The 27,959-nt window shown below is 42.9% G+C and overlaps 1 protein-coding gene across 1 annotated transcript; it reads right to left on the bottom strand.

Annotated features, from left to right (window-relative positions):
• Positions 1–3,847: 3,847 nt before the first annotated feature.
• Positions 3,848–27,959, bottom strand: LOC137353539 (meiosis inhibitor protein 1-like). The gene is made up of 6 exons (XM_068019907.1): positions 27,845–27,959; positions 26,612–26,643; positions 14,346–14,460; positions 13,150–13,266; positions 11,282–11,381; positions 3,848–3,983 (listed from the first exon to the last, which is right to left on the bottom strand). The coding sequence occupies exons 1-6, from the start codon at positions 27,957–27,959 to the stop codon at positions 3,848–3,850; spliced, it is 615 nt and encodes a 204-aa protein (XP_067876008.1).

Consider the following 27,959-nt stretch of genomic DNA (forward strand, 5'->3'; position numbering starts at 1 on the left):
TTTCAGTTTTCCACCTTACTCCCACTCTGACCTTTCTGTCCTTGGCCTGCTGCAGTGTTCCAATGAAGTTCAACACAAGCTCGAGGAATAGCACCTAATCTTTTGACTGTGCACTTTACAGCCTTCCCAACTCAATTGAGTTCAATAATTTTAGATCATAACCTCTTCCCCCAATCTTTTCTTTACTCGTGTTTATTTGCTGGTTCGTTCCCTCGCCTCCCCCCACCTTGCTTCTTTCTTAATCCCTTTACTTTGTGTTCAGATGGCTGCTATACAACCATCTATACCTCATCCAGATACATCTTTTGCTTCTTTACCTGTCCTATTACCACTCCTTTGGCTTTCTACCTTGAAACCTTTTATCATTTAATTTCTTCTATCCTCCACCCTATCACAGACCTTCCCTTTTGTTGTTCCTCCCCCTGCCCCCACCTTTCACTTGCTCAAAACATATTACATTTCTAACTTTTGACAGTTCTGATAGGTCACAGACCTCAAACGTTAACCCTATTTCACTATCCAGATGTTGCCTGATCTGCTGAGTGTTTCCAGCATTTTCTTTTTTGTGTCAATCATTTAGTTAGGGTGACAATAGGATACTGCAGTATCTATGGACAAAGGAGGGAAAAAAGTCAGTCAGGAATCCAGTTACTGATTCCTATCTAATGATTCCATGAGTGACTGCTAGTTGAGGAAAGGATCATGTTTGACTGTGATGATCTCAGCAATTAAATAGCCTGCCTATACTACCTACCTACACTTATAAATTTAGCACAACAAATACTGCAGCTGGTACTCTGAAGATAGTTCACTGACCATCTTTCACGGTGTTGCTTTGAAAAGTGACATCCCAAATATTCATGAAGAGGCTGGGAGGGAGCATGGTAATGAGAGGGGAGGGAATATCGGAAATACAGAGGCCCTGCCAAATTTAAGGTTAGGACATCATTATCACTTCTTTTACTCTGTTTCTTGCCTGGCAGGCACCTAGATTGGCAGGCTGGCCTGCTGCGAGTCCCAGTGGCAGGAGGCAGCAGCCGAGGATGGTCCCTGGCCTGTTTCTGGCCGGTGGGGGGGGGGGGGGGGTGGTGGTGCAGGGAGCGGGGTGGTGGGGGTTGGAGCTCAGCAATTGCAAAGAAGAGATTGAGGGTTGATGAAGGGGATTGGTAGACTAGATTTCAGGTGTTCAGGATTGGAATCGGGGTTTGTGGGGAGGGGGAGTCAGCCGATCATGGCAGCAAGGAGAGGCCACGATCGGCAGAAGGTTTGCTTTGAAGTCTAAAAGGCACTTACCTTGTGCAATCTGCTGCTCTCATCTCTATTTAGCTGCTAGGTTTCCTGAGCCTAGGGATACCTAGCCAGCAATCATTACATTTAAATCATGCTTCCAAATGCCTGATTAAATATTATAAAGAAATGTCCCAGCTCTCTAAGACCAGACGCAATCAAGCCCACAATTCACTGCCATAAAATTTGTGCTAGCTGGCTACGCAATGGGTTGGGATTACAGTTTTGAGATTTTGAACCCTCGCTGTCATGGTGAGTTAATATTGACTTCTATGTGTCTATAGTTTATAATACACAATATAAGTGTAGAATAAATTCAACACAAATTTTTAAAATGTCACATTACCTCTTTACTCCTGATCGTGTTGGCATTGCTTCTGATAATAGAAGGCATAGGAAAATCTGCACAGCGCATTAACATAACTTCAATGAGTCTTTGCAGTTCCTGGTACTGTACAGGTACAGGCAGGTGATCCTTCCTGAGTAAATTTTTTTTAACAATGTTAATAGTACTACAGTACACATTAGTTATTCCCTCCACCCACCTCACAGTACTTGAATTTCATGTACCAGAATACAGTTAATTCAATGCAGCCTCACATTACTGCTGACCAGCATCAAACTTCCTCATATGTCTAACTGTATAACTAGTTGACACAATTTTAAAGTAAAATATTTTAACTCTGAAATAACACAGCCATCATCTATAAGGATATGCAACTATTATAATCCATCATTAGGTACTTTGAGGAATTCTACCAATGACAATCCATCATGTTACTTATTTTTCCTGGTCCTGTCAGTCTCCATGAGGAAATGTCTTCATGCATATATTCCTCTTAAAAGTCTTGTCTAAATATTTCATCAGAGGAACTAAAGACTAGCAGTACGTTATTTCAATGTATTCTCCCACTGTCTACTGAAAAAAAGCTATGCAGAAGCTGAAGACACCAGACCTCCTTATATGTTAATGAGGAGTTTATATTCTAATGAAAAATTATAAAGAATTATATTCTAATGATTTAGAACTCAAGGAAATTGGGCTGCCTGAGTGGAGCAGTCACCAGGCTTACTTTGCTCAGGTTTTCCAGGCCTGGATGAAGCCTAACAAGAGGTCACTGCCAAAAAAATTAGTTTAAAAAAAATTTTATGCAGATCTAAGAAGAGTGAATGCTCATCCCAGATTCACAGCACTCCCAAGGGCCACTGTCGGCCTACATTTGGCTCCTCTCCTGACTTCCTTCCCTCTTAGGACTTCCAAGCAGACAAGCTAAGCATCCTAGGATTCATCATTACAAAACAGGAAAGTTGCCTTTGGAGGTATGACAGGTGCTAGAAGCTCTCCCAAATAACATTAATGAGGTCAAAGGCCTAATTTGGGGCTAACCTCAGGACTCCCAGTTGGAACTCAAGGAATTTCCAACACAAAACAGAAACAGTATGGTAAAGACAGGCAGGTTAAACTATAATGGACAACAAGAAAATTGGAGACTTGTTAAATGAATACTTTGTATCTATTTGCACAGTAAACAAAGCGGACAAAATACAAGCCTTACAAGGAAGTCTAAAAATAATTTCAGTGCAAGAACTTAGTGGATTTCTGAGTTTTAAAAATGGTAATGGAGAAAATAATGGGGCTGAAGATAGACAAAATCCTGGGTTCCATCCCAGGATATTAAAATAAATAGGTGAGAAAATTGCAGATGCATTAGTGATAATTTTTTTAAGCCACCCAAATTCGGGAATTGTCACTGGATTTGAAAAGTGTACATGTTGCTCCCAAGACAGGAGGGATTTAGAAACCAGACAACCACAGACCAGCCAGTTTAACATAAATTGTGAAACAGTAACTGGAATCTATCAAGAGATTAACAGCAAAAATGCGAGCACACAGAATTAGAGGTAATCTTGCACCATGGGTTGGTAATTGGTTAGGAAGAAGGAGACTAAGAGTAGGGATAAAGGGAATATTCTCTGGTGAGATGTGACAAGTGGTGTTCCCCAGGAATCTGTACTGGGGCCTCAGGTTTTCATCACATATATTAATGATTTGGATGAAGAAATAGAGAGTTATATATCTAGGTTTGCAAGTGACATTAAGTTAGGAGGCACAGGAAGTTGTGTACAGGGAAATTATTTCTTCTGGTGGGAGAATCCAGAACACGGGGACATCATCTAAAATCGGAGCTGGGCCATTTATGAGCGAAATCAATAAATATTTTTCAAAGGGTAATGGAGATCTGGAGCTCTCTCCTCCAAAAGACTGAATACTCAATCAATTAAAATTTTTAGGACGGAGTTTAATATATTTTCGTTAGAGAAGAGAATCATAGGAAATGGTAAAAAGGTGGGTAAATGGAGTTGAGGTATAGATCGGCCATGATTTTAAAGAATTAACAGGCTCGCGAAGCTGAATGAACTACTCCTGTTCCTGTGAAAGAGAAAGCTTCAAATGGCATTTATGCAGTTAATCTGGTTCAGCTAATCTTCCTTTATTTCCCCTAACTCAAAGCAAAGCTTTTGTTACTTAGATAATCAGTCACAAAAATGTTGGTTCTATTTACCGCAGGAAGGCTGCCAGCGCATTGGCTGCCTCGGTCATGACATCAAGGCTGCTGGTCATTGCTTCCTGTAATACAACAATCGCTTCCTGCCAAATAGTGAAATTCATAAACAGCTTTATTCCTGTAGGCTGCCTGTAAAAGACACATTTATTATATTGTGCAATTACATTTTTTACTTACACATTTTAAATTAATTGTTATGAATATTTTGAGAGTATAAGCGGTCATTAAATGGATAATGCAGCAGATTAGAACTCAGCCATTTCATCCCTGGGATTGACTTTCAAATTCAACTCAGACTGCTATATTCCCCATCAATATAATTACAAAAAAAAATTATCGAAAATGGTTTCACCTTCATTGTTAATTTTCCTTCATGGAGACCTATAGGCCCCCAATTTTCCTCCTCCTTTCTGCTGGGCACACGTCAGGTGAGGTACACTAAAATAAACTCTGCCTGATATGGAATAAATATATCTGGATTCTGGGATTCAAGTCATTGCCTTAAAAGCCTGCAGCAGTGATAATGGCTGCTGGGCCTTCGAGATGCTGTCAAAAACAGTCATGAAGGATCCTCAAACAAATGATCTTAAGACCCCAGCAAAAGAAACGGTTCCACTCACTTTTTGCTAGTTCTATGAACTTCTCGGGTAACGTCTTCCGAGAGATAGCAAAAATCGGCTGTAGACCTGTCTTCACAGATTTCCCCTCTTTTAAACCATCTTTGCACCTAGGATCTAAGCATTCCCCAGGCACAAAATTCAGCCCTATCATTTCAGCTCTCCACTTGTAGCAGAAAATGTTACAGTGATACAAGTTAAAAGGTACCAGCCAAGTATATCCATTGATATGACTGCACCACCTCATACTGACCTGGAAGCCAATCCAAAGACACCCAACCCAAGTATAATACTAACAGCAGGGTAGTTAAGTACATGCAGCCAGTTTCCAGGTTGGTTGGTTGTTTCTCATTTGGTCTGCAGAATTGACTTCTGAGCAAATTACAGTAGCCAGTTGGGACACACTCAAAATAATATTTTCCAAGACTGTTGGGGGCAATTGACAAGTTTCAGGTGGACTGAAATGGAAGTCTTCCAGTTACATCCTAGTTTTGATGTCATTAGCATTGTTCCAGGTAAGATCTGGTTGGCTTCAGGGAGCATGCTAGTGGTGGGAGCACAAAATCATGTTTAATTGAATTTAGAGATAAGGACAATTAACAGGAAGTCTTACAATAGGGGAACAAAGATTTTGAAGATATAGAGAACCATAAAGGGCTTCCAAAACCATTAGCAGACTTTTCCAAAACTGAAGGGGCAGTGGTTTACAAAAAATGAGATACGAATGAAGGAAAAAGAAACCCAAAGTGCAAGAATGTGTCTGCAGGAAAGCCGACAGAGCAGCCCATCACCTCAGTACTGTTTCATGGTTGAATTAGAGGCAGTACTGTATGAGGGGCTTGCAAAAGTGTCACCTTCCACTCCACCCCACAGCACAATACCCTTAGGTCAGCATTGCAGCATGCCTGCAAGGCGGGGGAATCAACTTTCAAGCAACTATTATTGCCACTGTATGTACCAACCCAAATGCTGATTAGTAGCTGCTGTTGGAGCAGATGGCAAAGCACTGCATCTCTCTGCTGATCAAGACAGAGAAGGCAGTTCTCCAGTCATTGCCAATGCTTGTAGAAATGGTTGGTCACATCTTGGCAGTTGCAGCCAATCAGGCATTACATGCATTTTTCATGCAGACCCACTGAAAGAATGACACACTCTAATTGGAGTACTTGTGAGGTAGCAACTAACAGTACTATTAGTCAGGCATTCAAATATCTTAAGAATGCAGTCAGGAGTCTGATGTCCAAGCTTCCTTTAGGAAGAGGAACTGCCACCAGCATTCATCAACTGCCAAAATGAGGAACACTCATCTCTACCTGCAGAAATATAGAATTGCAGTAGGCATACAGCACATCTCATGCAGGCTGAGCTGCATAGTATCTCTCCACAGATGGCCCACTTCATCCAAGCACAAGCTTGCCAGAAAAGGAAATTTCTAACTGGTGCCAGTAATGGCACGGGAGGGGAAAAAAAAAAAACTTACAAGTAGTACAAAGGCTCACAAGAACCTAAATGGGAGCAGGAAAGCAAAAAGAAAACTGTTAAACAACTCTATAAATACACTAGCCACAAAATTGGATGACCCCTGAATATGAATGCAGGGTTTGCAAACTTTGTGCTGCCTGCTCATTTAAATGATTGTAGCGTGCAGCCAGTGCTGGGTATGCTAATGAGCAGCTGCACGCCTGAGCAGGGTTTGCAAATCATAAGAAGCTAGTGCAGGGCTGTCCAATGTACGGTCCACGGTCCAGGATTCAGTCCACCAAAGGGGGTGGGGGGGTGGGGGTGGTGGAGGAAGAGAGAGAGAGAGAGAGAGACGGGGGGAGAGAGACAGAGAGGAGAGGGAGAGAGGGAACAGAAAGAGATAAAGATCGCTCCTGACAGAATGACGTGTATCTGGAATACTCCACATCGTTACATCAAGTGTGCGGGCAGAAATTGAATATTAATGCAAGCAAAAACAATGCCAGGTATGTAGCTAAAGCAGTGCTCAACACAGTGATGAGAAAGTAAGTCAATAAATTAGTTTTCTTATTTAAAGCTTCTTCACAAAAATGCATGTTTGTTGTTTTGATAGTAAGATACATTTTTAATGCCTTTATCTTTCTGAAGTTGGCTCACTGGCCCATGTGCTAGAGGTTGTTGGTGGAGGTTGTTTTTTGCTTACCACACAGCTTACTACTCAACTCCTCACAATCTCCAGCCAGTGCTGGCTGGCTCTTTATATATACATCTGAGTACAGTTAACTAATCAACACCCAACACCTGTTCACCCTATTACCTTCAACTACTTAACATCCATCAACAGAACTTATTAGACACTAACGCTATGTAGGAGAAAAATTATAATGTGGCCCCTCACTAAAAAGTTGGATACCCCTGGGCTAGCATGAGTTCAAGCTAGGCTTTCTTTTCTTAAAGCAAGCCTGCACTTCTTAAAGGAGATGTGTATTGCCTGCAGCAGGTGCTGAAAGTCATTGTAAAAGTGAATTTGATCGAGAAAAAACACAAGAGTGGCACAAGATGGCAGAGCTATGTTCTGATGCTACACTGGAGGCCTTGGTGCAAGAGGTGGAGAGCAGGAGAGATGCCATCTATCCACAGGAGACCCTCCAGATAAACCTTGCAAAGACAGTGGGTGCAGATAGCCATGGCAATCAATGCCAGGAATCCAGCCCCAAGGTCCTAGATGCAGTGCTGCAAGAAATTCTATGACCTTACACAAGTGGTCAAGTCAGTGAATGTATCTTAAAATGCCATATTCCAACCGCACCACTAGCCTCACATATTGCTCAATGCACCACACTCCCATCACTCAACTACCAACAATCTCTACATCAATCACATTTCACATACTTAGCACTGCTGCAAGCATCATACCCACATCTCACAGCTTGCACACATTGCCAGTTATTCAACCATGACAGCCAGATTACCCGAACACATCGCATCACACTTCCCTTTCACTTGCAGGACAAATTGATGCTTAACCGAAGGCAGCAGTACCTAACTGGCAGGAGGCAGGCACAGCTGCATGTCCTTACCCCATGGAGCAGTCAGTACTTGCCATCATTACAGCGGCCATGACTGAGCCCTTGGCCAGAGGCTGGGTTGAAATAATCAAAGATGATTTATGCATGTGCCTAATTCTCCTCCTCACATCAAAATATCTTTTGATTTACAAGCTACAGATGGTATAAGCATTCACCTCTTTCTTTCCCGTCATTCACTCAAACTTGCAGCTACCAGCTCAGATACTGACATCTTAGAGAATAGCTTAGCGGTGGCATCTGCAGATCCCACATGTGGTGAGGCAAAGTTCAAGGGCAGCACAGATGTCATCTCACCAGAAGGCAAGGTCACACAAGAGTTCTGCTGCAGAGGACTCAGAGCAACACTTTAGTGGGTGGCCTATAGAGGAAGGCTGAATGGTTGGCACCAATTTGACACAGGGATTTTCACAGAGCTTGATGAATATCCTCTCCAGTATGGAAGTGTGGCCAAGTACATGAAAACACTTGTGAACCAAACCATGATGCAGCATCCGATGTCAAAGCTTTCACTGCAGCACAAGCAGATGCCAGCCAATATCTGGGTGATGCAATGGAAGCTCAGACTGAAGTCATACGGATACAAATGTTCAAAGGGGCTTGGAGGGTGCCATAACAGTCCAGCAATCTGTCCTCCAACACACTGCTAGGATAGTTGAGGTGCCTCCCCGAGTTAGTGGAGGTGGCAGCGTGGAGGCCAAAACTGCTGCCCTTTCTAGGATTTGTATTCGCACTACTGCCATTCCACCTGTGCTCTTGTTGTTTCCCGTCAGCCAGCCAGCCCAGATTACTGATGCCCATGTTAAGTTAGTACAGTCCAAAACCGGGCCTTCTAGAGCTAGACCTGCTTGAGGTCATCCTGCAAGGCCATCTGCAGTCTTCTCCACTGAAAGTCACCAGTCTTCCTCCAGCCAAGCTGCAGCCACTTGGGTAGCACTGCGTGGAGCACAGGGACAGACTAAGGCACACAGAAGACGAGCACTAAGGGAATGCACAAGGGTGATTAGTTGACATTTGTATGCAACATAAATTTTGTTTGGAAAGATTATTTTGTGGTGGCTTTTATTTTTGCATTACCGCCAAGCGGACACTGTGATGATCGGTAACAGAAAGAAGGTAAGATGTGAGACTGAAGAATGGGGAATTGGGTTGCGTTTACTGGTATCGCAATTAGATGAATTGATCACAGACAGCCCAGACTTATCTCTGGTGACAGTGAATAGTTGAGGCCCCAACACAGATCCGTATAGGTTACTAGTCACATCCTGCCAATTGAAGCACCAGACCATTATCCCTGCTCTCTGTGTCTCCTGCCGTTCAGCCAATCTCTGAACCAGGTCAACAATTTGCCTTTAATTCCATGAACTTCATCTTTAGCTAACAGTCTCTTATGAAGGACTTTTTTGAATGCCTTTTGGGAGTTCATATAAATAACATCCATAAGAATAATCATCCCTTGAGCATGCCCCTATTGGTCCCCATCAACTCATGTCTTCACATGCATCATCAAACAAGTTAGAAGATCACTTACTACCAAGCACCCAAGAATGGACAAGATGGAAAAGTAAAAGAATTACATTTATACAAGCTAAATAAAGAACAAAAACTTAGCAAAACAACATTTTCTCAGACACCTTTCCTTTTTTTTTGCTACCCCTGTGGGATAGAACCTGTGAGGTTTCAGCCGAGGTCCCTGCAGGCTGCTCACATCTTTGCTCTGGCTGCTGAGATGCTCTTAGCCACCATCCTCTGTGTTTTGGAGCCCATGAGGGCTCCACCAAAGATTACTCCACCTGCACCTGTGCAGGGACAGATTCAGCCATTGTGAGATGAGGCAACACGTGGGCTACTGAGTGAGGTGGGATGTGGCTGAAAAATGGAAGCGCTTTGGGTAGACTTCTAACTTCCATGGCCCCTTTCACCATCATCCATCTCACTGGCCAGCCCAACTTTCTGCTACCACTGTGCTGGAGAACACGTTGATGCAGATCAGTGAGGCCCTCTAAGGCTAAGGTATCTGTCAATCTATTAAGTTCCCAGATATGTTCGTATCCATGGCTTCATTTGATTGGAGCATATGATGGTCCATGGTGCTGGCATTGAAAAACATATCATCTTAGTGGTCTGCAACAGTACACCCCCTCATGCTTGAGGTGAACTCCTCGAATCTCTCTGCAATCATGGTGATTCTACTTTAAAGGCCTGTCTGCTGTTGCTCAATGATTCTCCGCTTCATCAACCCCCGGAGCACAGCACCTGTGACCAGCTAAGCAGTTTGGAGAGGGCTACGCTCTCTGACGGAGACTCTCCACTGCTGACCCTGTCGCCACCATATGCTGTTGTTCACTTGTGAAATGTCAGTGAAACGTGGTGAGCCTGTGGAATTCGCTACCACAGAAAGCAGTTGAGACTAAAACATTGTATGTTTTCAAGGAGTTAGATATAGCTCTTGGGGCGAAAGGGATCAAAGGATATGGGGGGAAAGCGGGAACAGGTTACTGAGTTGGATGATCAGCCATGATCATAATGAATGGCGGAGCAGGCTCGAAGGGCCGAATGGCCTACTCCTGATCCTATTTTCCATGTTTCTAACTATTTGTCTTACTGGTCCCATTGAAGTGCCAATATCTGAGCTGTTGCATGATCTTAATAAGTCCTGTGACAGTGCTCCCTCAGAAGGATTCAGCTCCTCTGAGGACTTGTCGCCTGCCATATCTACTGACTCCTGACTTGAGTGCATGACATCAAGGTGGCTTTTATTTCATTTTGCAGCATATAGCTGGGAGATCCCCATCTCAGATAGCCAAGAATGCTAAAACTCCACTTATTCCTCCTCTGCCTTCATAAGCCGCATGATCTGCAGAGCACCCCCTCCAGTTCTCTCCCTTTTCCTGATATTCTGTGCTCTCTTCTCCTGAAAGGAGGGAAAGAATTGACCTGTGGTTGAGAATGCCATGTGTTCAACCGATGAATGGAATGCATTTCGTTAGGGTGACTATGAGGGAGGGACATGACATTGTATAAGGATAAGGATGAGGGTGAGTGGGAGTGCTGGATGGATAGATGGGAATGTGAGGAAGTGCATGGAAAAACAAGGATGGGTGCACCTGCAAGGTAAGTGGGTGTGGGGTGTGATATGATGGAGTAAGCTTGAGAAGGCAGATTCAGGGGATGAGGTGATGCACAAAGGTGAGTCCAGATGAATCTCACCTTTCCTGACCTTGATCATTAAACTGTGTCCAACACTGAATCCAGGAGTGTGGCACCATGCTCCTGTTGCTGGCCTCCACCACAAACTCCAACCACATGTTTGTGGTCTCAATTGCAGGCTTCTTCCTCCCTTTGCTAGAGAAGGGAATCTCTCTGTACTCCTCAGATTCCCAGCAGCATATTCTGGGAGACATCAGCGAAGTGGGGCTCAGCGTTTGATCGTCTAGGCTCCATTGTAACATTTGCTTCTCTCTTCTTCCGACACCAAACTCCTTACACTTGCATTTTTGGGTTGTCTCTTTGAATGCTGGAGTTAAGATCATGTCACGCAGGTTCACATCACGCCTGCTGCTGCTAACACGAAACCCAGAAGTAAAATGACAAAGAGGTGGCTGAGCTAAAAAGTCACTGATAGGGGCACTTCCGGTTTTCCCACATGATATCAGCCCCCACCCTGCAACCACCCCCCTACCCCCACCCCCACCATTCCCAGTGTGTTGCAAACTTAAAATTGAGGACTCTGCTTGAAATCTCAAACAATATAGGTTCTTACCGTTTTAAAATCTCTCCAAACAATAGTAGACCTTGCTTTTGGACCTCAGTGTTAGTCACCCTCATGGTTTCTTTCAAGCTACGAACTAAGGATTCAATACCTGTAATTTATATATATATTAAAAAGTGGGTAGGTGCCTCTTGGTCTTGAATTTACAACTGTAACACTGAAGATATGTTTATTATTAAAAGATCAAGATATCTCCTAGCAACTCCAAGAGAAGTGATCTGGAAGTTGCTGTTACGTGTCTGAGCTAAAAAGGATGGCTAGATAAACTGAGGCTCATAATCTTGAGAAAGGAAGTTATAGAGCAGGGGTGTTACACACAGGGGTGTGGAGCAGTTTCATCTGACCTACAGTGTGCTGTGTCAAATCTCCTCTAAGTAATAACAAAAGACTGTTTCCACTGGTGAGTGAATGGGCGATATGGTAGGGAAAGACTCAGGATTCTCACTGCATACTTTGATTTTACATCATAAGGTCCAATAAGTCAGACGTAAGAGGGCCACGTATGGACTGGCAGCGACGCTGAGTAGTCTAGTGAGCTACATCTGCTCCTACACATTCCACAGAAGGGGAAATTAAAAACAAAAAAGTTATCTATCTTTTCCTCAGCAGCCTTCATTGGTTTGTTTAATGACTACTGTTTAAACTTCTGCAGAACTGGAAAAAATTGGGTTTTCACCTAGTTTTTCCACACATTTTGCAGAGGGGCTCCGAAACAGGTGCAGACCACTTCTAAGCATATTTAAATTGATCCAATGCTGATTTTAGGCAGCTGCTGTCGGCACAGATATGTACACGACCTCATGCCTGGAAATTGGTATGAATTGTGCCTATTTTATGCCCACAAAAATGGGGAAGCATATATCAGTTTCTACCCTAGTGCGTTCAAATAACGTCTGCTGAATGTGATTCATGCTAAGTACCAGGGTGTTAGATCCAGCCCACCATATAAATTCAGATTGACATCTTGTTATAGAAGTATAAAAGATACCTAATGGAAGAGAAATAAATCCCAGCAGAAAATGACAGTGCAGATGCAAGACTGTAACCAGCAAGTTCAATATATATGACACGAAATATTTCTTTACAAAGATGGAGTTGAAATGGAATGATAGCTGAGAACCACTTCATTTATGAAACACTCAGTTGCTATAACTTGGAGATATAGCAGGTATTCTGAAAGGATGAAATCAATTGGGCTGAAGAGCATTCTTCATTCAATCCTATCTCCCAATCTTGTAATACAGATTGTATACCTGTTGATAGCATCTCAAATTCCTTGATCTTTCTCCTTTCCATAGTACCTGGTATTGGGAGTAACAGGGCTTAGAGGTGGCAAATAGATTACAAACAAGTTATTCTGCCCACTTTTTACGTGAGGCCAAGTTCAATTTGCATTGTCAGGGGGTGGGCAGTGGATGCTAACTACAGTATATTTAATTTGATGATAGCAAATAGTCAAAGATAAACATGCGAGAATGAATTTTGTGAAATCTATCCTTAGCCCTCAAAATGAATCAAACAAAAGCCCCCAGATATCAACCCAATATTATAGACTATGGTATTCGATTCCACAACTGAATATCCACGATCAAACAAGACTGAGCATTTTAACATTTTATCTCCACACTTACCATGTAATCATGTTCGTAATTAGATGTTCATCCAGCTCCTTTTTCTTTAAATCAAGACTTTTTCTCTCTTGCCCACCTCTCGTTGGACAACAAGTTACCCAGCTTTTTTAAAAAAAATAGTCCCTGTTTGACACAGTATTATTTGAATGCCTAAAGTGATATTACCTTGTGTTCACGTATTAAATACTTTGGTTCATGGACATCCCTACAGTCTTCAATCTTACTTACCATAAATGGTGTGACACTTAGAAAAGAAAAGCTTCTCCTCAGTCAGCAGGAGAAGACAACTGTACACTGACCACACCAAGATTTCATCAGTACTGGACAGTCGCTCAAACAGGAATTCTAGGGAGGAAAAGAGTTAGAAAAAAAATCTCTCAACAAAGCAACCTCATTGCAAGAGCAAAATACTGCTGATGCTGTAAATCTGGGATAAAAACAGAAAATGCTAGAAATACTCAGCATCTGTGAAAACAGACCAAACGTTTCAGGTCAAATACCTTTCATCAAAACTGATGAAAAGTCATCAATCAGAAACATTAAATCTGTTTCTCTCACCATTGCCCAAAGTTAAAATTAATAGAAAACTTATGTCTTGAAATTGGACTTTTCAAATATTAGTGCAAAAGCACAACAGCCTTTATTTTAGTGGAGAACCAGTTTTCAGCAGTAAGCTTTAGGCCCAATATTTACTCAGGGCTGTAAAGGGGTAGGGTAGATTTCTGGACTGAAACCCAGAAATAAAGGTTTCCCTGATGTCATATAGAAATTAGGGGCAGGATGTCTTTTAAATTTTTTAAGCGACTTTCCCAACAAAACTTGCAGTACAAGGCCGCAACTGGGAAATGCAGATGAGCACCAGGAAACCTGGCAAAATCACAACACAGGAAGCCTTAGAGGAGCGCTCCAATGTAGGCCCCACAAGGAAAACCAAACTCAACAAAAAGGTTCTCGTCAGCTTTTGCCAATTGTCCTTGAGCACATGAAAACCATGGCAGGTCAGCTCTCGGCAGCTCCAGGGCAGCTAAATGACCTGGGTGATATTAACTGCCTGCCCACCCGGTTTCAACCGGACAGGCAGGGTTAAAATCTATTATCTGAAATTTTCCTTTATGTGCTATTTAAGATTTAAAATAAATAGGTTAATTTCTCTATTTTCATAGAGGACAAAACCGAGGATGGATGTGATGGGCGAGCAGGATTTGATGCAAAATAGGATACAAAAAGCAGAGTTTTGGACAAGCTATAGTTTGGGGGTAAGATGGGAAGCGGCCAAACAGAGCTTTGGAATCATCTAATTTACAGATAAAAAGGTACGAATGAGGGCATCAGCAGCATAGGGGCAGAGATGAGATATGCTATGGAAGTAAACCACCATGCAACAACCTTTCACAAGAAAACACCTTAGCAAAAAAAAAAGTAACCTGGAATATCTGCACATACTAGTGCAGGAGCATACTGCACTGGAGAGTGGACGAGTATGGAAGTCATACATTGCACACTTGCAATCTGCAGTGTTTCATCTCTACTGAGCAACAACTGAAAGAAAAGACAAAGAGTAAAATGCTACTAACTGTTGCTCAACTTGCCATTGTTGTCACTCCTTCCTTGCTGTGCTTAATGACCAATAATATATAATTCATGATATCTCCTGTCTATATACCTAAATGTTGCTGCTGCTGCTGCAGGATTACCCACAGGCCCTGCTACAAAGTTAAAGGAGCCATTAAGAAAATGAAGATCAACAAAGAAAGTAGAAAGAAAACAGCGAAATATGAACAAGGTCAAATCAGCCAAGAGGGGAATAACTGCAGAGAAAAACATTAAATATTTAGATAGTTCATTTTTCCTCACCATTATCTGTGCATGTTACATAGGAATATATTTTAAGAGGCTCCAAAGCACAGGAGAAATATTTGTACTTCACAGGAACTGTCTTGCAATCATATCAGAATATTAAAAAGGAAGACAATTAAGGAAGATTTATCTTTTGGGAGCAATGATTATCCAGCTTGCTTAAATAACTAAAAAGTTCATTGCAGCTATGTGATGCTACTGAAAACTCTGATAGCCTTCGCAGAGATTATGGTTGGGCCTCAAGCATGACTCTGAAATTAGCATGTTCAGGAACGATAGAGATTGGGTGCCAATATGGTGAGGGCGGCTATAGCATACTTAATAGCAATGAGCTTACTACCTTGATTCCAGTCATCGCGATTTTCCTTCTCACGTTTTCATGGGAATCAGACAGGAGCCTCATGAATCCATACAAATGATAAATATTGACTCAAAAGTAGAATAAAAACTTGGTGGAAGAGAGGGAGATGCTGTCTATTTTTAAAAATATGGTTTGACTGATATTTAATTTTGAAATAAGGTTTTTGTAAAACATGATTGCAAGTGATATTTATAAAATGTATTAATAATTCAGAAAGGTATAAAGTTTTATCAGAGCATAAGCATTTATATTACGTTCATTGATTTCTCATGGTATTGCACATGGCTTCAAGGCCAGTTCTGGTCTTCTGGTAAAGTGGGATTTAAAGGCTGGGGTTAATCAAACTATAGTGTGCAGACATAATTAAGTTGCCATTTTAAAGTCATATATTCTGTCCTTGTATTTATATAAAACTTTGATTTTGTATTATTTATAGTTAGATAGCAAAATGTGCAGCAATTTGAGCAGTTGAAGTAAGATTCTTTGGAGTATAAGCATTTCTCTGGTGAACTGGGTGACTCCAAACTGAGATTACAGTATCACCACTGGTGTGATGGTAGTGTTCCACCATGACAAGTTTTCAGAGACATTTTAAATTAAATATGTAGAATTACACATAAATTACACACAGAAAAAGCCCACTCAGCCCAACTGGTCTGCTGGCGTTAATGTTCCACATGGGCCTCCTCCCATCCTATTTAATCTCATCCGGTCAGCATATCCTCCTCCCTAATGTTCCCCTAAGTACATCTATGCTATTCACCTCAATTACTCCCTGTGGTACGTCATTCCACATTCTAACCACTATCTGGGGAAAGAAGTTTCTCCTGAACTCCCTAGTTGACTTATTAGTGACGATCTCATTAATAACCTAGTTTTGGACCTCCCCACCCCACATATGTGGGTGTAGGAATTTTTAATGATAAAACTTGACAAAGAGCACATAGATGTAAGATTTTTTATATATATTGAATATCTTAATCTTTAACATCAGAATTGCAGGGTATGTGCTCTTTGACATTTCTAAATATTGCCATTTGGATACCATTGGCATTGCCCAAAAAATAACGTGTTTATATAGTGCGCATTGCATTGTGTGAAATTTAGTTTTGTTTTGCGGATCTTGGTAATATGTTAAATTTTTGCCTTACTTCCAGCAATGTATACTAGCAGGCCATGTCGATGTTGATTTATTCCAGTCTTTTATTTTTCTGGTGCTTCCACCCATATTGAAAGATTAGAACTATAATTATCTGGAGAGCTGACTTGATGGCAAAATATGTGGTGTATAGTGTCCTATTAACCCAGGGCTTTACACATTTCTGTTACTTCAGGGTTTTAACATATAAATTGACCCAGTTGTAGCAGCTAAAGACTGGCTTGTAGGTCAGCAATCAGAAGAGTGCTATTCATACCACATTGCAATTCAGATAGAGACTTCTTGCATCCAAGCTCAACCCTAACAAACATGAGGAGGCAAAACATTGCTACATAGTAATGTAATGTAAAATTTACACACACGCTGTTAAGTGTATCAAATAATTTTTGGGATAAATAGAGAGCGAGTAATTTATAAAATAATCTATTGGGAGAAACCGATGCAAGAAACCTGGCCTCAAAGACACAGCCAGAAGTCAAAGTAGAACAAACAGACGACAGGTGCAGCAACAGGGCAACGGCAGCAAGCAAAGCGCCAGAGACCTGTGTAAACGCAAGCCGATACATGATGTCCACAGTGAAACAGACCTGAGATAAGACCCAGAGAGTAGCAATTCTCAGTCAAAAGACAAGCAAGCATTCCACACTGTGAACCTGACACATCGGGCTGAATTTTACCGGCCCCTCGATGCGTGGGTCGTGGCGCAGGGGCTGGTAAAATTCTGCTGGGAGAGGCCCGTCTCAATCCGTGACATCAAGAAGGGCCCATGTCACATTACCAGCGGCGTGGGGACCTCGGTGCGTCCCCACCACCGCCTGGCGGTGGGCTCTTCATCTCCATATGCAGATTGTTAATAAATATATGCAAAATAACTGAACCTGCCATCCCATGCCAATTCTACGGCCTTCGTTCGGCGTTCACACACCTTCGGAACACCGCACGGAGTTCCATGGCAAGAACCTGGTGGGGAGGAGGGAGGAATAAAATTTTCAGGGTGGGAGGGGTGGTGGAACGGAGAAGTCAATTTTTATTGAATGTGGGGATGGTGGGAAGGGGTTGAAGGGCAACAGATTTAAGGTTGGGGGGGTGGGGGGGTGAAGTTCGGGTATTTGAAAAATCAATTGATGGTCATTTCAGGCAATGAAATGACCATTGTGGGGAGTAGGGGATGGGCCTCCATCACTTATTTTTATATTTCCCTTTAAAAATCATAATTATTTGTAAGGGCTTAAAGCCCTTTAAAAATGGCACTGGTGAAGTGGCGCCGGATGCTGTTGCCCGGTCGCAGCGGCCACCCCCACACGTCATCCTACCAGTCCGAATCCTGAAGGATATGTACCTAAGTCATTGGAAATCAATGATATAACCGACAACTGACAAATTATCTGCATACAACGGGTCACCCATCCCTTGCAGTGGCACATTAACAATGCAATGCAGTTATGGCAAGTCAGTATGGAAACCACAAATATTCGACCTGGCAGACAAGAGCGGACCAGCAATGGCAGGACTACCAGCATGTAAGGACCTCAATGTCATAACCATCCACAAGGTCACCAAGGTACCTATTACAGCAGAAGAGTCACAATTCCTCCTGGATCTCCAGGTTTGGAAAGTATCAGCCTCTTCTCAGAGATGCCACACCAAGAGGATGAAGATCCAAAATCAGATGGTGAAAGTTCTTTGTCAACGGGCAGTGTCTCCTCGCGCTTCAACAAATCAGAAGTGATTGACATTGTCACTACTGAGAAGTAGAGGCTAGCAGTGGGCAGCAGTGCCAAGGGGAAATCTCCAAGGACCAGAACCCGCTCGCAAACTCTAACCAGCATCAAACGGTGCAGTCTGGAAACCAGTCAACAGTACAACTATGCCGCACCTTCACCTCTGATATCCAGAGAGCCACCAGTACCACAACAAGCCAAAATGGACAAGTACCACCATGAGGCCAGTACTCCTCCCCCAACAAGTCCTCAACCTTGAGCCCAAGATCTTCAGACACGGAGGATGAGGAGAGGCGATGGACACACAACGTCCTGAGGAGGCAGAGGAGGAATGAGTTGAAGCATTGTCTATTGGTTTTTCGAGATGAGGTGCCAGAAATTTCCAAGAATGACAAGGCCTCAAAAGTTGTCATCTTGAGAAAAGCAACAGATTATATTAGCAGACTGAAGGCAGAGCAACAGAATCTGAATGCAGAAAGGGAGAAACCTCAGAAAAAACAGCAACAGCTGAGACGCAAATTCTCCGAGCAAGAGTTGTCAAACCACCGAAATAAAATATAGACTCTTAAGCTTCTGCAAGTGTAAATTTCATCATCTCTATCCACGTGTAAATAATTTTGATGTCATATCATTTTATATATTTTTTACTTTTAGCATGCAAGACTTATCTTTGGAAAGAAAGGGGATGTTGTGTGATTGCCTTTAAGAGTGATGTCCCTTTAAGATCTTAGTATGCTAATTAGCCAAATGCCAGGATGCAGTCACGTGGCTACAAGTCAGACTCACTCTGCAGCTATAATACCTAGAGTAAGGTTCTGTAAATAGGTAGCTCTGTATTGTACATAAGTTTAGCTGTAATAAACCTGTTTGATAACTTCAACAAACTGGACTCCACATATCTCATTTATGTTGCATCAGACAACATAAAGAACGCATTACATGGTGGCAGCCATGGGATAAAAAATAACTCACTACAACATGAACATGAGTGAGGCTTAACTGGTTTTTATGTGTCAGCCATGGCTCAGCTGGTCATACACTTGTGTCTGCGTCAGAAGGTTATGGGTACAAGTCCCACTCCAGGACATGAGCGCAAAGAATGATGGCTAATGCTCCAGTGCAGTACTGAGGGAGTGCTGCACTGTTGGAAATGCTGTCTTTTGTATGAGATGTTAAACTGAGGCCTGGTCCGCTCTCTCAGGTGAACATTAAAGATTTCATGGCATTATTTTGAAGAGCAGGTGAGCTATCTCCGGTATCCTGGCCAATATGTATCCCTCAATTATCACAAAAGCAGATTATCTGGTCATTATCACATTGTTGTTTGTGGAAGCTTGCTGCATGCAGTTTGGCTGCCATGTTTCCTACATTACAACAGTGATTACGCTTCAAGAGTACTGCATTGGCTGTAAAGTGCTTTCAGACATCTGATGATCATGAAAGGCACTATCTAAATTCAAGTTCTTCTTCAAATCATAGTCCTAGGACGTACAAAGGACCCTGATGGCATTTTAATGGCCTACTGGGTGCAGCGTCAACCATGGATATTCTGTTAAATAAAACCCTGTGCAACTGCAAAGGAGGCCCTTTGAGGGAAGTACTAAAATAAGTTCTGTATGTATATAGATCTATTTATGCATATATATCTTACTGTCCAAAGCCTTACTCCTTTGTCAATATTTCTCATTTTGAAGTGTCATGTCAACTTTTCCTATTTTATTTTCCTAAGTCAACGTTCCCATTGGAGTTACAGGCTCTGGCTACTAGGCGGCTCTGTGGAGGCAATATCTGAAGTTTCTCTCCCAACTCTTATCGTCAGTTTGTACATATGACTGAGACAATCAGGGTCCTGGAACATTCATCACAAAACCAGGACCACAATATTAGGCTCATACAAGGCATGGGAAATCCTTATTTAGATTATTGCACTCAGTTTTGGTCTGCCTACCAGAGGCAAGTCATTTTTACTCCAGATAATGGGTACAGAAAAACAACTCCTGGTCTGAAAACACTCTCAGCTATGAAGAAAGACTTTGTATGTAAGGCTGAAATCAGCTGGAGGATGGGGAAAGCATTTATGGGTCTGATGACTTTTTCCATCCTGGATACAGAAATTGTAAAGTTCAAGTCAAACAAATTTTGTTGATTGGCCTCATCCTGCTTTTCGTAGTAAGGAAGGGGGTTATTTTGGCCAAAAAAGGTACAACTAAATGGGTGTTATGCTAATAAGAAACACATATTTGAAAGCCTGGACGTAGCACATAATTCTTGGGCTTATTGATAATGATGATTTGAACATGCCTACAGATGCCAAAACTGACAACTGCAGGTTTAGCAATCAAGCTCTAATTAGACACAATTTTCCTGGAGCTGTATACACAGAAGGTGTTGAGTGTGCTGGCTAGGAGTGGAAGGATGTCTCAAGGAGCTACGTGTTCTCCAATGCAGCTGGAAGTCCAAGTGGAAGAAGTAGGGAGATGGAGAGATGTTCTGTACCTGCAGGGGGGAAGAAAGCCACAGAGGCAGCTGATATAGCGCGTGTGGGAGAGATCAGAGGTCACAGCCAGGAGCCCTGCCCCAGGACATGGCTCCAGTGCCACAAGAAATTTAAAGATTTAAATTCCCATGTCACAAAAACAGTTTCCAATATCTATACAACTACTATGACCATCACAACATACACATGTACAACTATTCCCCAAAGCTATCCTCACTCCCAAGCTCCATACGGTATCATACACATCATGCAAGCACTGCACCCTAACCCTTCCAGCTTTATTATTGTAGGCTCCTAGGAGCAAGATCCACCTCGCCCTGCAGAGTAAGTTCAAGATGAGCAACAGCCATCTCACACCCACCCCACCCCCTCGCTACCCCAGAGGAGGGGGCAAGGAAGAATACGCTGTATTAGTGGCAACTGTCACATGCACCAACTTAGAGACTGGTACCATGTGTAACTCGGAGTCTAGCTTCAAGAAGTGACCTTGTAGTGGGATGCACCCCAAGCACTAATGGGCAACAATACTTTTTCTCTGCTGATATGAATTTCCTTAATTTCCTCACTTTTTTAGCCCCGGGGATACTGTCGATTTCTGGTATGGAACTTGTGTCTTCTACTGTGAAGACAGACACAAAATATTTGTTCAATGCCTCTGCCATTTCCTCATTCCCCATGATAATTTCTCCTGTCTCTGCTTCTAAGGGACCAATGTTTACTTTAGCTACTCTTTCTTTTGATATACCTATAAAAGCTCTTACAATCTGTTTTTATATTACTGGCTAGTTTACTCTCTCTATTTTTTTCTTTTTTATCCACTTTTTGGTGGCCCTTTGCTGGTTTCTACAACACTACCAATCCTCAGACTTGCTACTCTTTTTTGCAACATTGTAAGCCTTTTCTTTTAATCTAATACTATCCTTGACTTCCTGAGTGAGGCACGGATGTATCTTTCTGGCTGAGTTTTAATTTTTCAAAAGAATGTATTTTTGTTGAACATTTTGAATTATTTCTTTAAAGGTTCATTTACTACCATAGCTTTTAGTCTATTTATCCAGTTTACCTTGGTTAGGTCCCCTCTCATGTCTACATAATTGGCTTTGTTTAAGTTTAAGATTCTTACTTGTGATTGGAGCATGTCACTTTCAAACTTAACATGGAATTCAATGGTATTATGATCACTGTTTCGCAGTGGATCTTCACTATGACATTGCTAATTAACCCTGCTTCATTACACAATACTAGAACTAAGATAGCTTTATCCCTAGTTGTTTCCACAACGTATTGCTCCAAGAAACTATCCCAAAAACATTCTACAAACTAATCTTCTAGACCATTCCTGCCAATTTCATGTCCCAGTCTATATGAAGATTTAAGTCCCCCACATTTATTACATTGCCTTTGTTACAAGCTCCAATAATTTCTTGTTTTTATTTATTTTATTTTTTTATTTAGAGACACAGCACTGAAACAGGCCCTTCGGCCCACCGAGTCTGTGCCGACCAACAACCACCCATTTATACTAACCCTACAGTAATCCCACATTCCCTATCACCTCCCTACACTAGGGGCAATTTACAACGGCCAATTTACCTATTACCTGCAAGTCTTTGGCTGTGGGAGGAAACCGGAGCACCTGGCGAAAACCCACGCAGACACAGGGAGAACTTGCAAACTCCGCACACGGCAGTACCCAGAATCGAACCCGGGTCCCTGGAGCTGTGAGGCTGCGGTGCTAACCACTGCGCCGCATTAATGTTTAATGCTCTGTCCAATGGTATAACTACTGTTAGGGGGCCTAAACTACTCCCACCAGTGTTTTCTGATTCTTGCTGTTCCTTATTTCCACCCATACTGATTCTACTTCATGATCTTCTGAGGCCAGATCCTTTCTCACTAATGCCCTTATGTCATCCTTTACCATCAGGGCTAGCCCTCCACCTTTGCTATTCTGTTTGTCTTTCTGAAATATTGTGTACGCTGGAATATTTATTTCCCAACCTTGATCACCACGTAACCATGTCTCTGTAACAGCTATTAGATCTAAATCATTTACCTCTATTTGTGTCACAAGCTCATCCATCTTATTGCATGGATGGACTTGTGGACAAATAGAGGTACATGCCGTCCTTACCTGGTCTGGCCTACATGAGACTCCAGATCCACAGCAATGTGGTTGGCTCTTAAATGCCCTCTGAAATGGCCTAGCAAGCCACTCAGTTGTATCAAACCGCTACAAAGTCAATAAGGAATGAAACCGGACGGACCACCCAGCATCAACCTAGGGACCAGAATCGACAATGGCAAACCCAGCCCTTTTTACCCTGCAAAGTCCTCCTTACTAACATCTGGGGGATTGTGCCAAAGTTGGGAGAACTGTCATACAGACTAGTCAAGCAATAGCTTGACACAGTCATACTCACAGAAACATACCTTGCAGACAATGTCCCAGACACCGCCATCACCATCCCCGGGTATGTCCTATCCCATCGGCAACACAGACCCAGCAGAGCTGGCAGCACAGTGGTATACAGTTGGGAGGGAATTGCCCTGGGAGTCCTCAACATCGAGTCCAGACCCCATGAAGTCTCATGGCAGCAAGTCAAACATGGGCAAGGAAACCTCCTGATTACCACCTACTGCCCCTCCTCAGCTGATGTAACAGTACTCCTCCATGTTGAACACTACTTGGCGGAAGCACTGAGGGTGGCAAGGGCGCAGAATGTACGGTGGGTGGGGGACTTCAATGTCCATCACCAAGAGTGGCTGGTAGCACCACTACAGGTCGAGCCCTAAAGGACTTAACAACTAAGCTGGGTATGCAGCAGGTGGTGAGGGAACTAACAAGAGGGGAAAACATACTTGACCTCGTCCTCACCAATCTGCCTGCCACAGATGCATCTGTCCATGACAGTATTGGTAGGAGTGACCACCACACAATACTTGTGGAGACAAAATCCCATCTTCACGTTGAGGATACCCTCCATCGTGTTGTGTGGCACTACTATCCATGCTAAATGGGATAGATTTAGAACCGATCTAGCAACTCAAAACTGGGCATCCATGAGGAGCTGTGGACCATCAGCAGCAGCAGAATTCTACTCGACCACAATCTGCAACTTCATGGCCTGGCATATCCCCCACTCTACCATTACCATCAAACCAGGGGATCAACCCTGGTTCAATGAAGAGTGCAGGAGGGCATGCCAGGAGCAGCACCAAGCATACCTCAAAATGAGGTGTCAACAAGGTGAAGATACAACCCAGGAATACTTGCATGCCAAACAGCGTACGCAGCATGCAATAGACAAGAGTTAAGCGATCCCACAACCAATGGATCAGATCTAAGCTGCGCAGTCCTGCCGCATCCAGTTGTGAATGGTGGTGGACAATTAAACAACTAACAGGAGGAGATGACTCCACAAATATCCCCATCCTCAATGATGGGGGAGCCCAGCACATCAGTGCAACAGATAAGGCTGACACATTTGCAACAATCTTCAGCCAGAAGTACCGAGTGGATGATCCATCTCGGCCTCTTCTTGAAGTCCCCAACATTACAGATGCCAGTCTTCAGCCAATTCAATTCACTCCACGTGACATCAAGAAACGACTGAAGGCACTGGATACTGCAAAGGCTATGTGCCGTGACAACAATTCAGCAATAGCACTGATGATCTGTACTCCAGAACCTGCCGCACCCCTAGCCAAGCTGTTCCAGTACAACTACAACACTGGCATCTACCCAGCTATGGGGAAAATTTCCCAGTTATGTGCTGTACAGGACAAATCCAAGCTGGCCAATTACCACCCGATCAGACTACTCCCGATCATCAGTAAAGTTATGGAAGGTGTCATTGAAAGTACTATCAAGCCTCACTTACTTAGCAATAACCTGCTCAGTGATGCTCAGTTTGGGGGCCGCCAGGGCCACTCATCTCCTGACCTCATTACAGCCTTGGCTCAAACATGGACGGAAGAGTTGAATTCAAGAGGCGAGCTGAGAGTGACTGCCCTTGACATCAAAGCAGCATTTGACCGAGTATGACATCAAGGAGCCCTGGCAAAAATGGAGTCAATAGGAATCAGGGGGACAACTCTCCACTGGTTGTAATTGTACCTAGCACAAAGGAAGATGGTTGTGGTTGTTGGAGGTCAATCATCTCAGCTCCAGGACATCACTGCAGGAGGTCCTCAGGGTAGTGTCCTAGGCCCAACCATCTTCAGCTGCTTCATCAATGGCCTTCCTTCAATCATAAGGTCAGAAGTGGGGATGTTCGCTGACGATTGCACAATGTTCAGCACCATTCGCGACTCCTTAAATACTGAAGCAGTCCGCGTAGAAATGCAGCAAGACCTTGGGCTGATAGGTGGCAAGTAACATTCGCACTACACAAGTGCCAGGCAATGACCATCTCCAACAAGAGAGAATCTAACCATCTCCCCTTAATATTCAAAAGCATTACAATTGCTGAGTCCCCCACTATCAACATCCTGGGGGATACCATTGACCAGATCCTGAACTGGCGTAGCCACATAAATGCTTTGGCTACAAGAGTAGGTCAGAGGCTAGGAATCCTGCCAGTAACTCACCTCTTGACTCCCCAAAGCCTGTTCACCATCTACAAGGCACAAGTCAGAGTCTGATGGAATACTCTCCACTTGCCTGGATGGGTGCAGGTCCAACACTCAAGAAGCTCAACACCATTCAGGACAAAGCAGCCCACTTGATCGGCACCCCGTCCACAAACATTCACTCCCTCCACCACCAATGCACAAAGGCAGCAGTGTGCACTATCTCCAAGATGCATCAAGGCTACTCAGGCAGCACCTTCCAAACCCGCGACCTCTGCCAACTAGAAGGACAAAGGCAGTAGATGCGTGGGGCCACCACTCCCTGCAAGTTCCCCTCCAAGCCAAACACTGTACTGACTTGGAACTATATCGCTGTTCCTTCACTATCGATAGGTCAAAATCCTGGAATTCACTTCCTAATAGCACTGTCGGTGTACCTACCCCACATGGACTGCAGCGGTTCAAGAAGGCAGCTCATCACCACCTTCTCATGGGAAATTAGGGATGGGCAACAAATGCTGGCCTGGCCAGCAACGCCCACATCCCATGAAACGAATAATTTTTAAAAACTGCACTGTTCCGCTGCAGTGCTAGAAATACTCAGCAGGTCTGGCAGCATCTGTGGAGAGAGAAGGAAAGTTATCGTTTCAGGTCTGTGACCTTTCATCAGAACTGGCAAAGGTTAGAAAAAATTAGGTTTTATGCAAATGAAGGGGAGGGGGTGGTGGAGAGAATGAAGGGGAAGGTGTTTGATAGGGCAGGAGAGATTTAATAACAAAGCTGTCCTGGGACAAAGGCAAAGTGTGTGTTAATGCTTGTGGTGAAAGACAAAGCATTAATCCAGAGAGACTGTTAATAGCAGAATAATGAGCAGATAAAAAGCCATGCAGCCTTTTTAATTAATGCTCCCAAACAATGTAATTGTTCATCAACTCCTTAACGATCCGCTAGGTGGCTGTTCCTAGCACATGCTTCAACCCATTTACCATGATGGTGTCTGGCACTAAACACAGGTTAAATTGGAGTTGCAGCTTAAGGCCCCACCTTGGCCACCTCGGAGGCTCTTAAGCGCCTAAAGTATTCAGCCACAGTCGCCACCCGTTTCTCCCCACCCCCACCAGATCTTCTATATGTCTGGGAAACTGTAAACTAAAGAACTTCTAAAATTCATATGGCATACTGGATGGCTGGAAGCAATTATAAAATTGAATTCAATGAAACTTTATAACACATATGGATTTATTTTTGTGTGTTTGAGGGCGAAGGGCATTTGTTATTCTGTTTCTCATCAAATCTTGTACTCTAGGAGGCTCTCGGTGCCGATTTTAGTTCACTTTACACCCCTACAATGACATTCACACAAAAGGATTAATAATCCTGACCTCATTACATCTTGTTTGAAGATAAATCATCTGCACCTGACTGAAGTACTATACCGGGAAAATCTGGATCCAGAGTACAGAATATAACAATATAATACAACGGTGGAAAATTTGGATCACACGATTCACAACACTTACCTTTTTCAACAGTAACAGTAGTGAATTTCCACCTAAAAGAACAGAAGGATCCTTAATAATGACTTCCTTAATGATTGGTATAAACAAAAAAATCAATTTGAAGTCTTATATCACTCAGATTTAAAGGAATAGTGACTGGAGTGCTACTGTTCTTATTCTATATTTAGGCACTGCGTAGCACAATTAACTGTCCTTTACCTTCTGAGGTCTAACCCAGCCTAATTGCATAAAATGCCTTCTAACTGTACAAAAGGGTCCTTTATGAAATGTGTTTAATCCACTCCACATCTACTTACTCATGGGCATAAGTCCACAGCACAAAACTGGCCAAAAATATAGCACTGGCAATCTTGACCATTGACTGACGAGGAAAATTCTATCGTCAGGATATAGCAGAATAAAAGGGTTATTTTGTATCACTTATATCTGACCTGAGTGCTTGATTCTGAGAAGATTCCCAAACAAAAAGCATTCAATTCTCTGTGCTTAATCCCTCACTTCAAATGAGCACTTAAATAATAGAAACTTCCTAAAGAATATTTTACTTGGACTGTAGCACACATCCAACATTTTTCATTTGTGTAATCCTACCTCAGTGAGTCATGCTGGCATTCTAATAGCAAGTTGGCCTGTTTGTGCATTACAATGCTATATTGGTATATACTGAAAAAAACTGGGAGTTGGCAGTGCCACTTTCAACTGGCCTCGCGAGCTTAAGTAACTACATTCTAAAAATCCCAAACTCTACGTTCTATCCCAAACTAAGACTTGCTCGCCTATCATCATCTTTGCCTAATTGGCTCCCCAACCCCCAAAATTCTCGTTTGAGTTTATAAATCACTGGACCCCATTGCTCAACCACGCCTCTGCAGTTCCAGCCTCAAGTGCCAGCATGCACCCTCTGCTCTTGTGACTTTGGCCTCCTCGGTACTACAATTTCAAGTTATAAACGGCCAGAACTAGGTTGCATGTCAGAAGCTGGTTCCTTTCCCAGAGATAAGTGCACGCGTGGAACAGGCTGCCGGCTCATGCGGTGAATGCTGCATTCCTTCAAGTGAAAGACCTGTTCCTGGCTGGGGTGCATTTCACTTCATATAAAAGGGTAGGTACTACATGACAGTAATCAGGGCTTGTATGATCTAATGGACTAGTTTCAATCTCTTAAGAGGGTTGCAGAAAAGTTTCAGATTACTTTTTCTCAAATCGGTCTGAATTTTTAAGCTGGTTTCTCACCTCTCCCCAAAGATCTCAACAGTTTTTGGGTGGGGTGTATATTTTGTGATGCAGAAGACATTGCTGTTACGTAGGACAGGCTGGATTGATCAGAAGGTCTTTTCCTGTCCGTCAT

This window comes from Heterodontus francisci, chromosome 41 (genome assembly GCF_036365525.1).
Source record: "Heterodontus francisci isolate sHetFra1 chromosome 41, sHetFra1.hap1, whole genome shotgun sequence".
Lineage (NCBI taxonomy): Eukaryota > Metazoa > Chordata > Chondrichthyes > Heterodontiformes > Heterodontidae > Heterodontus > Heterodontus francisci.